Raw genomic sequence first — 18920 nt, forward strand, 5'->3', positions numbered from 1 at the left:
ATGTTGATACTTTTTGCATGATAAGGCATTTGCCTGTTATTATGCTGAGGATATAAGTTTGAAATTATGTAGCTTTCTCATTTTAGATATGACAGACAACAGTTGACATCTCATGAACTTAATCTTATGCAAAAGATGTCACAATAAATTTATATCTACAGAATATGCTAACTGTGTAAGATTTCTTACCTTGTTAAATCCCATTCCACATCATTCATAAATTCAATACATTGTGGTTATATATGTGTCCGTGAAGTACAATTTGATAGCATGGGGAAAATGTATAACAACCTGCCAGTTAATCGGGAACTACTATGATCCCTATTTTCTGTCCCTTGTGCTCTGTGTAGTCCAAGTAGCCGTAAGTTGTATTATCACCTCTCTGTTCTGTATTTTCTTGACAAGTTTTCTTTCTCATTCATTTTGCTTTTTTTGCTCATCACTTCAGTGATCCCTCAAATTTATATCCAAGTTGATTTCTATCCTTTGGGTTTGTGTCAAGTTTGTAATATAGCTTCTTACCACACGAGCAGTGAAAATTAAGGGGTTTTAGGGTCCTAGGGATAAATACTGTACTTGGGGTTTCCATTGCTCAGTTGCTGAGAGCACTAGTCTAGCAAACATGAGGTCTCAGGTTTGAATCCCCATAGAGTCCCATGTTGTATTTTTTCCCCCTCATTTTCATTCAAGTTGAAAACATATATGATAGATTGTGATGAAACTTGCTGAGGGCTTTATAGTGATGTTCTCCATACAGTCTCAACTTGTTTCATTGATGTGTTTTAATAGCATTTCTTTATTGCTTTTTCTCTCCTTGCTCTTCTTCTTTACAGCTGAGATGTATTATGGGCCAATCCCTGCGTACAAGCGAAGGAAAACCAATCAGAAGTGAAGAATGGATCTGAAATAGAAAGACTGGCCTAAAAGTTGTAACCATAAAATAGTGACTTTTTCTTATGTGTAAATGTTATGTGTCTAATTCAGTTTAGAGCATTGGTGTTTATCAAGAGAAATTTTCAGGATAATATGCATTCATGCAGATGAAAATCAACATTTTGTATTGCTGCACTCTAGCAAGCTTCAGTGACTTATATTGCCAGTCTCTTTACATCTAATGTGGTTAGATGTAAACTGCCCATCACAAAGAATTTCTGATGAAACTCTACCCCCCCCCCCCCCATTTCTTTGCAAAGGAAGGAAAGTCTTGATAGGTATGGCACTGGAGAGAAACAATAGTGCAAACATAGTGGGGAAGAGTCATATACGTAACCACTGTACTAACCCTTAATACAAATGACATGTTAGCATTGCTAAAAACAAGCTCGAAGTGATCACTGATAGTGACACCTTTTTCCTCATTAGACAGTTTTGATAAACAGTAAACATCAACACACATGGGACAGGAGAAAATCTGTCAGCTGATACAAAAACTCAGTATGCATGTTTTCACAGAGCTAGGATTATCTCCATGAGTCACCTTTACCTGTTAATTAACATGTGTATGGTAGGAGGATGATTTTGAATTGACTGCTGATGTTGTGAGCTCATGGAGGTTATTGGTCTTTGAAATGATCTCCCTTTATGATAGGGAAACCTTTGGAATTGTAAGGCAGTTCAGCTATGAGTCTGGTAAATAGACCTTTACTGGCCGACATGTATGATCAGCTGCAGTGTGAGCCTTTCACAGCAACCCACTCTGAGCATGTAGACAGTCCACTTTTAACTATAAACTCTTTCCTGGTCAACAATTGCCTATTTTAAACCATCATTTTCACTGTTGCTGTCAATTGTTACACATTAAGATCAAGAGGAATGTATATCAAGTTTTCCCACACTTTCGTTTGATTTGAGGCTTCAGGAAGTCAGTAACAGCTGATCATGCAGCACAAGTCAAGGAGCATACGTAACAAACACTTGCATTATACATGTATGCATTTTGCACAATCACACACATGCTTGCAATGTACTGACATACAACATATTGCTTTTTAGATGTGACACTGCAGAGCATAGAATTACATTGTTGAACATTCTTGTTATCGTAGTTTTTGTGTTCATCAATGGGAGCTATCAATTCATGTTGACATAGGTAATTTGTTGACTTGTTGTTGAAGTTCCCTAAGAGTCTTGTTAATATAAAAGGCATCCTTTATTTGCTTGCATTACTCAGTATGGCAAAGGGGACATTCTCATTGACATGAATAAGCACAGTTTTCAATACACTCAAATGAAATAGTTGCTAAATAGGATTCAATCTGTGACATTTAAAAAATTCCTGATACTTTCTGTGCAAGAGTAATGGCTTGTGTTTAGTAGAGGACATCTGACAGCAACCCTCCCTTTACGTGTACAAATGCCATACAGTATCTGGTATATATTCCACAGAAAGACTGTGATTTTCAACATACTGAATGAAATGTATGATAATTTTGATATCTGCAAGAGAGAGCAGTGATATTTGAATTTTATATTCTGTGAATGAAATTATCATTGTTTATTAAAGTCAGAATTGTGTTTTCCTTCATCACCTTGAAAACTGTGTAGTATTAATGGAAATTTTTTGATATGCTTTTTGTTTTCTGTAATTCCTCGTGCTTGGAAATATTGATAGGAAATATAAGTATGTTTTCTTTTTGTTTGTTTGTGTTTTTCATGCCTCCACCACTAAATGTTGCCAGAGGCATTATGTTTTCAGGTTGTCCATCTGCAATCAAGTTTGTGGACAGCATTATTAAAGAAACATTTGAGGTATCCAAATGAAACTTGACATAGATATGTATGAGTGGACAAAGTTGTGCCTATCAAGTCTTGAGTACACATGCTTAAGATCAAAGGTCAAGGTCAAATTCTTAAAATTTCACTATCTCCCCCATATCTACGCAGTGACTGAAGCTTAGTGTATACATGTACATGATTTGTACATGTACATATATTACAAGATTACGATTCTCTATGGAAAATTTTTGGCCATGGGATCAAAGGTTGAGTGAAAGTGCTGAAATATCACTTTTTCTTCATATCTCAGAAATAGTTCAAGGTATCTTCATGAAACTTAGTAGTTAGACATTTACTGTGTGGAAATTGTTGAATCATGGGATAAAAGGCAAGGTCAGGTTGAAATGCTAAACTTATACTATTTAGTGCTGAAATTACACTTTTTTCCCATACCCTGAAGATCACTCAATGAATGCACTAAATCAGACTAGGTATATTCAAGCATTAATGCATAGTGATTCTGTAGGGGAAAGATATGAGCCATGGGGTGAAGATGTTAAGCTGTCACAATTATGTCCCATATTTGGAAAATAGCTCAAAGTAGGCCTACTGTGAAAATTGGATGTTACCCGTTTATGATTTTTTTTTTTTTTTAAATTGTGGGCCATGGGGTCATAGGTCATGTGAAAATGCTCAAATCCTTGAATACTGGCCATCTGAAACAATAAAGTCATTCATTGTATATGGAATCTAGTTCAAGGAATGTAAACACTCAAAAAATTGAAATTACATGTTTCAAAGTTTGACACAACCACATTTAGTGGTTGTACCAAACTTTCAAACATGTCATTTCAATTTGTTGCCAATCATGTGAAACTGTTGTACCTCATTGTCAAGATACACTCTATGCCGATTGGGAGAACCATGCGATATGGTGGAGGCATACCAGTTGCCATAAGAATATTTCTGTTTTTTTCATATATCAGTGATGTAGGTGAGATTAGCATTGCTGTGATCGCAGTGGAAGAAGACCAAATTTGGTAATGACAACAGAGTCACTGTAGCAGCCAACTTATCAGAAGTTGCCTTTAGCTTTATAAGGATTTTATTCCTCTATTGCAATGACTGTGAATAGAATGAGAAAATTTGAAATCCAGCAATGGTTGTGGCGTGTCACGTATTCTAATTAATTTCAGTCATGGCACTGTATAAATGCAAAAAAAAAAAATGCACTGAATATGTTGATAACGAGTTCAAGAAAAAGAATGTCAGCATCCAAGGGTTCCAACATTTTATTGTATGGTCAGCACACACAAGCAGGTATCTCTTAAAAGTTACAGTAGTTGTACAGTCACAGCTGATGGGATATTCCCTACCTGTTGTCATACTTACGAATTGCCATTATCACAAGTGCTTTATAAAACAGGGCCCAGGTCTTTCACACTTTGAAGATGTTGACAGACAGACTGACAAAAGATATCTGAGTGACCTTCAGGGGCAATATCTGTAGTGAGTATGAGTAACCCTTTTTTTTTTTTTTTTTTTCTTAAATTCAGTTTAGGTTTGTGTGGGTGTCCCAGACATGCTGCACACACATGATCTTGGTGCAGACAGTTTGTCATATTTTGTGATAAATATTTTTTTTTTATGGGAGTGAGAGCAGTGTAAATGTTGCCCTCTTAACAATAATTTCAGTAATACCAGTATGGTTGTACATTATTGAAAATCAAACTTAATTTGCTGTGTTGATTGTTATGTAAGTTCAATGCAGAGATATTCTTATTTGATGCAGGTCGCAATGAAGAAAAACATCATAGACTCATTGTCTCTGATCATGTATGCTAATCATTTTCAGTCACATCACTTCAGCCAAAAATTCTTACCTGCATGAGTGCAAAGCCCTACTCACAAATTCCATTTTTTAACAATGTATACACAGTACATAACAGTAGAATTAAAGCATAGCAGTAATTCTTTGACTGCATGAGTGGATGGTTTCCTACAAGTGTTAGCACAATGGTAATGGCAAGTGTTGAGCATTAGTTTCTTACATAATTTGAATCTTAGTGATGTACAATTTAGTGACTTTCAGAAGGGAATGAACATGCAAATACATGTATCATTTTAAACTGACCCGACATACCCTCATTTTCAAATTCACACTTTCATGTGAGTTGTGGTTACGAAGGAGGCTCACCTCCCTGTTACAACCAATTGTGTGTGTTGAAACAGGATGAAGTTTATATGTGTCAAAAATCCTGAATGGCACAAGTGTAGTTTAGATCTGTGTATACATGAGTAAATTTGGATGCTCTTATTAAATGCAAGGAATTGCTTTAATGAAGATATTAGTTGCTATACACATAGCAAGTTTGCTGCCATCATTATGAGTACCAATTCACACTTTCCAAACAATTGCTTACTGTATACGTAACAGAGACTGAAAATGAAAATGCCTACACTGTTGTTTGTGAAATTCATACTTGGGAATGTCTATGATAACAGCACTTGTCTGGGACAAATTCACTTAGACAGACCTAATGTACATGTATTAACGCATTAATTGTCACGTTACTATTCTTGAGACAATTTTGCATTTACCAGTAGATAAAGAGCTGTAAAGCTGTCTACAGTCTGTATGGCAAACCTTTTGCGATAGAAGTTCCAGTGTTTTGATAATGCCGACCATCACCATTACATTGTATTTTACACATCTGCATCTTTAAAATGTCAAATCAAATCCTTATTTGGGTGGCTTGTGTAAAGATAACTATAAGATGAAGGTGCAAGTGTATGATTATGCAATTTAAATCTGACTAGCCTTGATAGCAGACACTTGATAATTGAGTAATTGTTACACAATTTATCTCAAAGCTGACACAGATTAAATTGTAAGCCAGTTTTGAAATGTTAAAGGAAGTCTCAGATATTTTGTGTGTAAATATATAATTTACTAAATGTAGGTGCAAATACACTTGTAAATATGCACACATGAAAAAGTTTTTGATATGACTATATATTTAGTTTGGACAAATTTGAGTAGCTATGTACCCGTAGTATGGCTGCTTAAAATGATGGTTACATCACTACAGGCTGATGCAAAAGTTGCTAGGAGTTTAAACCATAATAATAATCAGCATTCGTTGTCCCTGTACTTGTTAGAAGGCAGTTCTGTCCTTGAATGGTTATACTGTATATGCCATGAAAACAGTTTGGGACTTAAAAATTGACTCCATTATTTGACACTGTTATGAAGGTGTGAAAATGAGATGATGGATGTACACATATACTCTTTCCAGTACATGTACAGTGATTTTGGGGGGCATCAGTGAACACATGTACGTGTTAATAGTAAATACAAAATTGCCATATATGTGTGTAGTCTTTCTCTTTGTGTTCCTTGTTTATAAAAGCTTTTCATCTGTCTGAGTCCACTTTTGTGAGGAAGTATGCATGTGTAGTTGTGAAGCTTTATTTCTATCCAAATGTGTTTTGTCAAAAAATGTAGTACAATACTGGTTATTTTGAGTAATTACACTTACTGTATTTAGTTGTGCATTATGTCATGAGATATTTGTGCTGTGATTCGTTTTGTATGATTTTGGAAATAAAATTGTTTTTATGGAGAGAAATTGTTCTTATGGAAGTATTAAATTTTTGTTCTGCTTCTGAAGCTAGTGCATAACAAACAATGTGTTATATTAAATGGGTTAGTCAAATACCGGTTAGTGATTGGCTAAACACAGTCACGTGATGGAGGTACATTCATTATGTAACATTCTTGTAATGTTTTCTCATGGGAAAACATTTTCACGTAACAAATGACAGGTCTAGGACCGCGCGTGCACAGTGCATTTGGCTCTGCTGTGTGAGCGAGCGATCGAGTGCGTTGTGCTGCTGCTGGTGGTTGACGTTGACGTATTTGACTAACCCATATAACAGATGATGACTTTTGTTGTTGGGAACATGTACCAAACGTTCCACCCTCAGGGTTTGAAATGCTATTTCGGGAGGCTATAAGTCCCTCGACTTCGTCTCGTGACTTATAACCTTCCTCAATAGCATTTCAAACCCTTTGGGTAGAACATTCGATATGTTCCCTCCCCCGCCAGTCATCTATATAATGTCACTACATGTACATGTATATACATGTATACGTATATCAGTCAACATAATATACATTGTATACAGTTGAGTTGTACTGGAAGGAGAAGAAAGAGAAAGAATGGTGTTAAAGGGTAACCCTAAATAACTCGGGGCTGTTTTGAAACTGTACAGTACCTTCCTAAAGTGTGATAACCTATATGTCAAAAATTAATCCATTTTGTGTTGTGGATACAATGTCCAGTCAACCATGCTTAAAGTTGACCTCGCATAAGTGGAATAATCACATATGTTTGTTTGTTTTTAAGATTTTAATCCCTCATAACTCAATTTTCAAGTTGAAGCTATTACTTCAGTCCAAATAGATTCGACTTTGGCGACGTTGACTACGATGTATATCCTTTTTTAAGGTAGTCATGAAAAAATACATGACATGCTGAGTTAGTCCAAGGTTTCAAAGTAATAAGATTATATGAATATGGCTCATAACAAATACAGAGGAATTAAACAATACATGTGGCATATCAAACTCAATGCAGATATTTTTTGCAAATTTCTCATCTATTATTAGATGACAAAACAAACAAAACTGACTCGGCACTTCTCAACCTCAGAATGTGGTAATTGATTACTCCAATGAACGAACACATCTTCTTGCCACGTTCAATTTCTATCTACTTGTAATATAAAGTTCAAATGCTTTAGATAAATTCTGTGACATAAATCAGACATAAACTTGTTATTTATAAAGTAACAATCATTTAAAATAAAGAACCATTTGCTCCCCTCCCAATCACGGCCATTTATTGACCGATTGTGACCTAACTTGTCCCATTGTTTTTATTTTGGCTAGTTGTTTGTGCAAATGCAGTTGTGTGATTTTTTTTTTTTTTATTTCCCCAAGAAGTTCTAATTTTTCCAGTTTTTCCATTTATGGTGAAATTGCAATCAGATGTGCCATGTTTGTATAGCTCATCATATAATCTAAAATGCAACTCAGTCATATGTATTGAAATTTTGTATCTATAATTGTAATTGAGCAAGTACGCTAATTTTGTCCAAATTCTGAATTTTGCACGCATTTTGATTATGTCAGGGCAGAAATCTTTTTTCTACTTGTAAATTCAAGAAAGTTGATTTTTCAGTGTATGTTTTGACTATACATGTATGTTATTGAAAAGTGGAATATGCTTCAGCAAATTATAGACAAAAGATAATTCGTTAGCACCAAGAAAGTTGAATGTTTCACAGTAATTTATTACACGCACATATGATTTATGAATAAGTAATACTTTGCTCAAAGGCAATAAAGAATGACAGTTATAGAAGGGGTTCAAAGTCTACTGGTAACATTTATGTATTGTGCATACTTCGTTGTAAGCCACCATCTACAATCTGAAATTATTAATTTTCTTGTTTTTCTTTTTTCCTCATTTCTTATGAATCTCTATCTAATATGAAAACTCGTGCATTGTATGTACAATGTACATACAAAAATCATCAGAAACTGCCATTTTTTGTGAAGTTAGTCATGCATATGAGCTATTATCTCTGCCACCATAACCCTGATTTTTGTAAATATGGTCTTAAAAAGTGCAACTATTCTACACTGTACTAAATAGATGTACAGTAAGAATTGTACTGTATACAATTTTGAATACTGGTATTCTGCAATGGTTCACACTAAACTGTCCTTGCACCAGAAAGCTGCCAGAGGATTGCCTGACATAGTTACAATTGCTGCATGCAGAATGGATTCCACAAAATGAATGTTGAGTATTTGATCTATGAACAAGAGGTGTATTCAATAAACCACTGGAGCATGTTTAAGACATGAAATACAAGTCATTCCGCTTACATTCATCTCACAACAATTATCCAAAACCTTCAGATTACCAGTAGGCCTACAAGTTTCAACTTTGCTTGAGAAAAGTCTTATTCTTGCAACTGATTGACAAATTGCCCTACATTGACGTAAATAAGCACTGAATTGATCAGTGTTTTAGTAGTAGCCATGATAAAAAAATCATGGCCGTACATACCAAAGCAGGATTCGAACCTACCACCTCCTGATCTCCGGACAGGCGACAGGAGATGACGCATGTCGCGGAGATCAGGAGGTCCACTGTAGACTTCTTCAATATCACTCCTTATACACTCGACTCTCACTTGCTTCTTAAATTCAGGTCACTGGCAGACTGAATACAAGGTCACAGCTTTTCGGGCTAATGCCAGCTCAGAGACAATGCATTTATTTTACTGGACTACAATGTAGTAAAAACTCAGCACATCATTATAGACATTGTTACTTCAAGTTAACCCATTGAGGACGGTTTGATTTTGATACAACACGCATTTCCCATAGACACCTGCCCGAGTATACTCGGGACTCGTCCTCAACGGGTTAAAAGGCACAAAGTGACTCTGTAATTTACGTTGCACAGGCAAGAAAGAGATAGACAGTGCAGAATATTAAGTATCGCTGATTGAAAGATGCATTCACACACCTACAATATACATGTAATTAGTTTGATATATGTAATAATAATAATAAGAAGAAGAATAAGATCTTATTCATTCAGGGTAGCCTCTTCAGTGTTGCCACTGCTCTACAAGAAGGCCCTGCCATTATTATTACCCCAGCATTGCCCAGTACCGTACCCATTTATACACCCCCGTCGAGAGGGACATGGTGGGTAAAAACATCTTGTCCAAGAATGTAAGCACTTGGCAGGAATTGAACTCGGGTCCTCCATTTGGGAATAGGGAGACTTCCACTATGCCACAGCACCCCCACATGTACATTATACCATGTACAGTATAATTTCAAGAAATAATGGAATTAGACATTTTCCTTCTCAAACAGCACTGATGGATATGTATGCATACTGAAAGAAATTGAGCCTTCTTCCATTGCTCTTGCTGGATATTTGTCAAAAGACTTGTTTAAATTGCAATTTATTTCAATTGATGGCAAGATATTAACAACTGAATACAATAAGGGATACTAAACATTTTTGTCAAGAAATAAACACAGACACAGAAGGTTTTTACACATCAGCTTGTCTTGCGCAGGGAAAATGTGTGAAATTTCTTTGAGCATAATTTTCTTCTATCAGCTTGCAGTTGCACAAAAGCTATACTCTACATTAGTCAATAACATCGATACATTGTACTAACAGTAAAGTGTAAACAAATGTATATTACAAAAAATAGAGGTCCAATATATCTTTATGAAAGGTATAAAAAATAATTGTTCCCACACACATTCACATGATGATGTATCACAAAAGAAATGAAGTTTAACTCTCAAAACTGCATACACAACCTGACCACATACAATGTGTAGGCACCCGATTCCTCAAAGTATGCAGTAAGGATACTATTGTATACTGGGTGTCAACAAATTTGGAATAATAGACTGATATTGCCCTAAAATTGTACATTCAGCATGTATACATGATTATGCATAGTTTGCTACAACTTTCATAAAAGTTCCCCGTGTACACTGCATAAACCACCAACATTACGAATGTACACATACATTACATTATCACTTAATGGAAGGCTGATAACATGTCATTTGATACACTATGTTTAGTATTATCTAATAAAAAGGAATAAAAAATGTCTGATACAAGTGTATGACACATACAATCTTTAAAAAAAAAAAGTGAATGCAAGGTACACATGCAGAAGAAACAAATTTAGTCTAGATGAATAACTGATGTAAACATTTACCAATCCAACTATGCATATGGGAGGCATTTTGTGAACTGCCTGAATAGACAGAAACACACTGAAGAACATGCACTAATAATCTGAAGTATCACGTCTCTCGCACAACATTTAGATATATTGAGCTGAGCAATAAAGGCTAGAAGTGGAATCCATGCACCTAGATGTAGCGGTTGAAGAGGCACTCATATTTTTCCTGTTCTCCAGATGTAACAGCTGGTTCCCCGGTCTTCATGATGAATGCCTGCAAAGAGAGGAAACGACATTTAGAATTGGCTCTTAAGACATGCCAGTAGCAAGTTTCTAATTTCAACATAAATTTGAACTCTTTCAATACAATAATTTCATTAAAAATGTGTATATCAATGAGAGTCATGACTAATCATTACTCTGGAAGTATGGGTGGTACATGGTCCCCTCCCACACCCTATTGTGTCTGTCTCCTCTTTTCTCCTTTAAAACAAGTTCCACATTATACAGTGAAACCCCGTTATAATGAGTTCAGTTATAACGAGGAACCGCTTATAACAAGGTGATCGCGTCGGTCCCGTTTTCCTTTGCCTGTAAACCTATGGCAGAACAAATCGATTATAACGAGCTCGGTTATAACAAGATTCTGGTTATAATGAGGACAATTTCGGTGCATCATGATAAAGAAAAACATAAAGCAATTTGATCGGATATAACGAGGTTCCATTTCTTGACCTGCCGCTTTCAAACACGCGACAAACCAAACAATGAAAACCGAATTCACGCTATCATTGTCTCTTTCCCATTTTGGAAAGTACCGTTCCTTCCATGTTTTCTTCTAAACCACGCGATAAGACACAGAAATATATGTGTTCCACATCTATACCCCAGGGCCATAATGCCTACCGAATTTGGTTTTAATTGCTTGAAAACTGTGGAAGAAGTTCACTCCACAAGGATTTAAAAAAAAAATGCGGTTACCATGGCAATGCATTGTCCGATATAAATACACAGGATATTTTGCAAAACTACACTTAAAGAGCATCATACCCACCAAATTTCACTTTCATAGATTAAACGGTTCAATTTGATACAAAAATGAGTGGTTACCATGGCAACACATTTTTCTTATATTAACACATTCATGTCTTGCATAACTACACCTCCCAATCATCATACATACTAAATTTGACCTTAATTGCTTGAATGATGTGGAAGTTATTCAATCCACAAGGTTTTGGTAAAATTATGGTTACCATGGCAACGCTTTGTCCGACAAACACAAAAACTGTGTTGCACATCTATGCCTCAAGGCCATAATGCCTACCAAATTTGATTTCAATTGCTTCAAAACTGTGGAAGTTGTTCACTCCACAAGATTTCGAAGAAAACATGCGGTTACCATGGCAACGCTTTGTCAAGTACAAACACAAAGAGTGTCTTGCATAACTACACCTGTAGATCATCATAGATAACAATTTTGAAATTGATCGCTTAAATATCATGGAAGTTATTCAATCCACAAGGTTTTGGTAAAATTATGGTTACCATGGCAACGCATTGTCCGACAAACACAAAAAACAGGTCTTGCACATCTATACCTCAATATCATCATTTACCTTAAGTTTCAATTAAATTGCTTCAAAACTGTAGGAGAAGTTCGCGACGCAAGATTTTGCAACAGACCGACCGACTGCCTGCCCGCCCGACCGCCCGCCCGCCCGACCAACATCACGGTGATTCCTATATACCCCCTTCACACTACATGTGGCAGGGGTATAATTAGTCTGAATGCTTCAATCCCAGAAAAATCAGAGTTTGTTTTCTTTGTGTCCTGATAAATGAATATTGTGTTTGTACAATACCATTGACACATGACAAAGATGGCTATTCAGAGCTCCCTTTCACATGACTGGTATTCTGTCTATAATGATTTTCTTAATATAACTGTCATGTTTTATGCAACATTCATAGTCTCTGATAGAAGTGATTTATCTTAACTATTTTCCTTTGAAATTCTATATATCTTTTATGCTTTTTAATTATCATTTTGTTGTTTGACTATTTTGTGTTAATTCTGTGATATGATTTATACTATGGATAGGGTACCATAACTATAATATTACTATTATGATTTGAAATAAATCCCACTTGTAATCATTCTTGTGACCAAAGTGGGTCATAGAAAAAACACACATTTTTAGCAGGTTTGCAACAATTCTACACAAACACTAACATAAATGATTATAATGGTATTTATGTGATGGTAGCTCTTACACGTACCTCACAGTCTTGGAGTGTGGCTGTCCCTTTGGCAATCTTCAGACCAATGCCTTCTGTGAAGCTCGAGTAGCGATCCTACCAAAATCAACAAGTAGCATTGATACATGCCCACTGGTGCTTGTGCCATGATTAGAAAAGAACGATACATCATCTACACGCTATTCCAGGGTATGAAACTATATCTTGTTACCTACATCTTGCAGAAAACTCTTGCAAGCTCTTGGCATCCATATGAAAGAAAATACACTGGACAGCAAAAGAAAGTACCCACTTCTGTCAAAGGCTGCACACAAAATTCACCCCCTAGAAATCTACAATTTTTATACACAGGTGTGCTACAATACCCCTTACTTATCACATGCACATAAGCAAGTGAATGTCTTTATAACAAAGAAGAACTTGACATGCACAGCATCTTGGTCATTGAATCAAAAGTCCCACACAACAGCACTTTCCACCATGCAAAAATGGCCACTGAATGGATAACATCTTTAAACAACCAATATGTCAAAGTGAACACCTGTTTTGTCAAAATGATGTTAGTAAGTGTATTCTGTATTTAGGGATGCTATCCTTCCTGATTATGCTAATTCTCAGAATAAAATCAGTTAGCTCTTTAGACTGGACATTACTTTACTCTGCTCTAAGCAAGCTTCCATCAGGAAAATTATGCCACGTCTTGTAAGGCTTGTAAGGCTCATTCTGTTACATTTTGTGACTTTTGATTCAGTGACCAAGATGCTGTGCATGTCATTTTTTTCTTTGTAATAAAGATAATCACTTGCTATTGGGTATGTGATTACTAATGGATATTGCAGCAAACCTGCATACAAAAATTGTTTATTTCTGGGTGGTGAATTTTTGTGTGCAGCCTTTGACAGAAGTGGGTACGTTCTTTTGCTGACAAGTGTATTTTGCTGACAAGTGACAGAGTAAACAACAAGCAAATCTAAATTCCGTGCATGGATTTATACCAATTGTGTGTACTCATGTGAGGTTTTGTTGTTAAAAGATGTATTGATCTCTCAATTGCCATTTTGCATTATTTTGTTCCCTAATCTGTCGACAAGCATTTCACTTTGATTCTTACCTATCCTATTCTCAAACTGCAAATTTGGTATAGAGAGCACTCATTGTGTAAAGGTACCCTGAATCAAACCACAATATTGACAGGGTAAGGGAGAAGTTTAGAGAATGGGTTGATTGGAATGCCCTAATGAAAAAGACAATTTTAAAGAAAGTCTGGAAATGAGAAACAAACTGTTACTCTTTCAAAAGAGATATTATTGTGCAAGAACACAACAAATAACTTCATATTTGTAAGATGTGAATACAATGGACGACGCATCTTCTTACAAAACTTGAAGGGAACAAACTTCTGACATGCTTTACAAAGATCCACATTTCTCTGTGACAACTGAAGCAAATGCACCAATTGGGATTTTCTGCAAGATGTCGGTTACAATTTATATTCTTATACTCTGAAATTGCAAGGTTAATGATTTATTATTATTTTCATTTACTATTTTTGAAGTTAACATTGCAGAGAGTCCTATTGTAATTATGGGGGAATATATGGTATGCTTGTATTCAGCTGATAATATCATCATGTATAATTTCCATTAGAACCATTCTTACAATTGTGATGCCACAGCATTTAGATTATTACAGGCTCTATACAAGATTGCAATCAAATTATTTGACTCCCTTCAATTGCATAAATTCTGAAGACTTACAGCCACAAGTTTTTCCAGGTGTCCGTCAGTCACCAGCTTGGCAGCATTGCGCAGACCCCTGGCAAAGGAGTCCATAGCCCCAATATGGGCGTAAAACATGTCCGCCAGAGCAGTAGACTCACGGCGAACTTTGGCATCAAAATTGAGTCCCCCTGGTGCAAGGCCTCCTTGATCAATTATGCCCTGATCAAAGCAAAGGTATGACATATTTCCATTAAATGACACAGGACAGTACACAACACATAATCATCCTTGAAATTTGTGTAATTTCCTGGTCTATGCTGATCCCAGTATTCATCTGAATTCCTCCAAAAATGTAGATAGTAAGGTATCTGTCTGATAAACAACATTTACGACAATATCTTCACATGCAGTAAATATTGGTCATTCATTGTATGTTCATAAAAAATGTCAAAATGATAATGTATCACACTGTTGATGACATATGTGTTCATATGGAACACTTGGTACAAAATATAGCAACTATGGAAATACAGTGCAGTCCCATTATAACGAACACTGTTATAACAAAATTCCGGTTACAACTAAGTAAAAATTCAGAACGCAACACTATGCACTCTAAGTGGCATGAAGAGTAAACTTCAGGCCGTGAAAATATCTTGTTTCACAGTATGTACCTATGATGTGAGTTTGATGGTCATAGCTTATAGCTGAGGAAAGTTATTGAGAGTACACCACAATGCTATCAGTATAGTGCTTATCTGGTTAAGTTCATTGAACTTTTGACCTTTGACTTTGTCAGACATTACCAATATTCAAACCTGGTTGGCAGCATAAGGTGATGTACCTGTGGTGTGAATTTTGTGGTCAAAGCTCAACGCTGTGGAAAGTCAGTAAGAGTAAACCACCATACTGTGAGTACAGTGCTTATCAGGGAAAGTTCATTGACCTTATGACCTTTGACCTGGTTGGACTTCACCTATATTCAAACTTAACCAGCATTTATAGGTTATGTACCTGTGGTGTAAGTTTGGTGGTCATAGTTCAATGCTGCGGAGGTACTGAGAGTACACAACACTGCCGACGTTAAGGACAATGATGATGACAGAAAAGTGATGCCTATGTCTCGCTTCTGCTACACAGATAAGACAAAAATGGTTTCACTGATAGCTGCAGTGACTACAGTATTCTTGCTTTCTAGGACCAATGATGTTCTCATATCATGTGAATGTGTGCAAAACTGTGGTTAACTACAACTGATCAGAGTGAACACCAAGTGCCATTACCTTGCAGATAGCGGTAGCTCCTCTGATGTCCATAGGGAACTGGTCAGTGTCCCAGCCAAGATCTGGAGATCCTGTGTTGGCATCAATGGAGCCCAGCATCTGAAGCCTACAATTAGCAGTTGATACAATAAGTGAAACAGGTTGTATTAGTGAATGCCATGTTGCATATGTGTATGTGTGTGTGTGTGCACATTTCAGAATATATCAAATGACCAAAGATGGTCTTTGAAAAGACTAAGAAAAAATGAATTTTACCATCCATGCATGTGCGCATGTGGAATACAATCTATCATGAACATAACATTAACTGCTGCTATCTAAATTTGTGTATATATACCTACAGTTGAACCTCTCTTATCCGGCCTCCCTTTATCCGGATCTCTCTATTATACGGACGCAATCTCGCCGTGATTTTTTTTTAATAATTACGGGAGAAAAGGGGGATTCCCAACTCCTTGACAACTCCTACCCAAACACACATGAATTACATATTACTTCCAACATGATTAACATACATTACATCAAATTTCCTTCCAAATTGCTTACCTCCAGACATTTCAACATCCCCAAACATCCCCAAATGTAACAATGAAAAGGTTGCAGTATACACATTACTACATGTGGTACTACAATGGGCTACATCAGTACATGTGTATGTATATGTACATGTATAAAGCATGGAGTCTCCCGTATCCGGCCAAATCCCTTATCCGGATGAGCCCCGGTCCCGACTTGTCCGGATACGAGAGGTTCAACTGTATATATATATATATATACAATATACTTGAAACTCATCCCCCTTTAAAATCCTATGTCTTGCTCATAATAATGTCTCTGCCCTCATCACCTTTGTATATTGCAATGGCAGATGTTTCAGTGACCCCGTCTAATACACCTGCATCTAACATAGTCTTAGGTGAGTAGACTAGACAAATTGATTACATTTCCAAATTTCTCTTTTCAATTTGTTGTAATCGTGACATTTCTGTAGGCTGCATGGTTTTGTTGTTGATATTGTTGTTTAGTACAAATATCTCTGTGAAAAGGAAGCTTTCCTAAAGAGAAAAATATTATTGAAATTCAACTTTCAAATGGGTAGTCTTTGCATAAGCTATTTTATCTTACAAACAGAAGCTTTCATCAACTGTGAAGGGACACCAAACTTACGCAGAGGACATAATAATGTCATGTTCATAGGCATGCCCAGCTAGCATGGTGTGGTTGGGCTCGATGTTGAGCTTGAAGTCATTATCAAGTCCGAAGTGCTTCAGAAATCCAATCACAGTCATAGCATCTGCCAAAGACAATATTTTCTACATATGTAGTCTAGAGGTCTCATTCAGTGGCATCAAAATTGACACATTTAGCTAACTATATACATGTATATCATCATACATCATTGTTTTGTATCTCTGTGCTAGATATCAAGTTCATGATAGCTAAACCCTGAATTCTAAAGACTTGTACCTGAATGTTTCAATATCACAATAGTTTGTAGCACTTTGTTGTAGAGAGCACTGGCTAATGAGTAGCACTTCCTTGTCTGTCCTATCTCCATTGAGTTGTGATTACCGGTATATGCCTATCACTCCAAAGGGTTGCATAGTAATCTCAATTGATTCCCCTCCCCATCCTCATATACCACAGACATTAATAAAAGCTACCCATATACGGGACAATGACATTGCAATCATATATCATATGAAGTACACTCTCTATAGCTTTATTCTGGAAGAGTGCTAATGAGATCAAATGCCACTGCGTACAAACATCATGTAAAACTAACATTCCACTTCTTTGTACAGACACCAATAGGTTTATAATCCATGAATGCCAATTCTTCATTACATTATTAAAGCAAATTACCTTTCCTGCTCAGATGCAAAAATGGCAAAGTTCATATAATGGGAATACAAAGTGGCGTTTTGTGACATATGCAGTAATGTAAATAATATATAATATGAATATCTACTTCTTTATAAGATAGTCTACTGCACAATAACACCAAATAAAAACACCATGTATGACATCATTGCAAGGCACAGTCCAGAAAGATATTCATGTGAAGAGACAAGATAGCAATAAAAAAACAAGAGACCCGCAGGTCTAGCGCTCACCTGAGTATCGCATGTTCAGCCCCCCACTCATAGTATCAATTTCAGCTCTATCACTTCTGGTTCTTTTTTTTAAGATGGGGGGATGGGGGGGGGGGGAGCAGGAGCATGGTGCCCATTTTAACAAATGATGCAATATTTGGTACCCTGGGGTACCAAATGAAAATTCGCCATTTTGTTGAATTAATCTTTTTTTTTTTCAGCGCTGTACCCTGGCTTACCAAAAAATGTGTCAAAATGTTTTTTAGTATTATTATGCACAAAAATGTTTTCTTATTTGTGATTATGCAACAATTAATGCATGCAAGTGTACTTCGAAAAACACCTGTGGTGCTAGTTCATTGCTACGACTTTGCCGTATCTGAATTCGGCATCGGCGTATCTGAATTCGGATACGCATTATAAAATAATGGGCATGAGATGGCACTGTACAACGCGGTACCCCGGGTTACAACGGTACCCCGGTGTACGGTGTGCCGAATCAAATTAAGATCTTAACCCCCTAGGGATGCTACCTGCCAAGTTTGGGGAACATCCATCATGAGGTTTTCAAGAAGAAGATGAAAATGTACAATTTAGGCCCCAATATGGACCTCCCCACCCCTCCCCTTGCCCGCAAGGGGGGCACCCCTGGATCCGCTATCAAACAAACTTGAAATTACCATCATTAATGTACTAACTTAGCACTATCACTTCTGATTCTAGAGAAGATTTTTAAAGATTCCTTAATTTTGGGAGGTTTGGGTCCCTTGGGGCCCTCCAGGTGGGACATAGTGCCCATTTGAACAAATTGAGATCCTACACCCCTAGGGATGCTACCTGCCAAGTTTGGTGAAAATGGGTAATGGGGTTCTCAAGAAGAAGATGAAAATGTACAATTTAGGCCCCATTAGGACCCCTCCCCTGGGTCCCAAGGGGGGGGGGGGGACCCCTGATTCTGCCATGAACAAACTTGAAACTACAGTCATCAATGTACTAACTCATAGTATTAACTTAGCTCTATCACTTCTGGT

General features: G+C 36.6%; 2 protein-coding genes across 2 annotated transcripts in view; one reads left to right on the forward strand and one right to left on the reverse strand.

Annotated features, from left to right (window-relative positions):
* Positions 1–6340, forward strand: part of LOC140234201 (uncharacterized) — a 45483-nt gene extending 39143 nt beyond the window's left edge. The window contains exon 5 of the mRNA XM_072314267.1: positions 834–6340. Within this exon, the coding sequence (XP_072170368.1) occupies positions 834–892 (59 nt within the window). The 3' untranslated portion in view covers positions 893–6340. The remainder of the gene's footprint in view (positions 1–833) is intronic.
* Positions 6341–7942: 1602 nt separating this feature from the next.
* Positions 7943–18920, reverse strand: part of LOC140233625 (uncharacterized) — a 29816-nt gene continuing 18838 nt past the window's right edge. Inside the window, exons 9-13 of the mRNA XM_072313725.1 lie at positions 16961–17087; positions 15794–15899; positions 14547–14729; positions 12811–12885; positions 7943–10801 (exon numbers count right to left, since the gene is read on the reverse strand). Coding sequence (XP_072169826.1) covers positions 10718–10801; positions 12811–12885; positions 14547–14729; positions 15794–15899; positions 16961–17087 — 575 coding nt within the window. The 3' untranslated portion in view covers positions 7943–10717. The remainder of the gene's footprint in view (positions 10802–12810; positions 12886–14546; positions 14730–15793; positions 15900–16960; positions 17088–18920) is intronic.

This window comes from Diadema setosum, chromosome 10 (genome assembly GCF_964275005.1).
Source record: "Diadema setosum chromosome 10, eeDiaSeto1, whole genome shotgun sequence".
In the NCBI taxonomy this organism is placed as follows: Eukaryota; Metazoa; Echinodermata; class Echinoidea; order Diadematoida; family Diadematidae; genus Diadema; species Diadema setosum.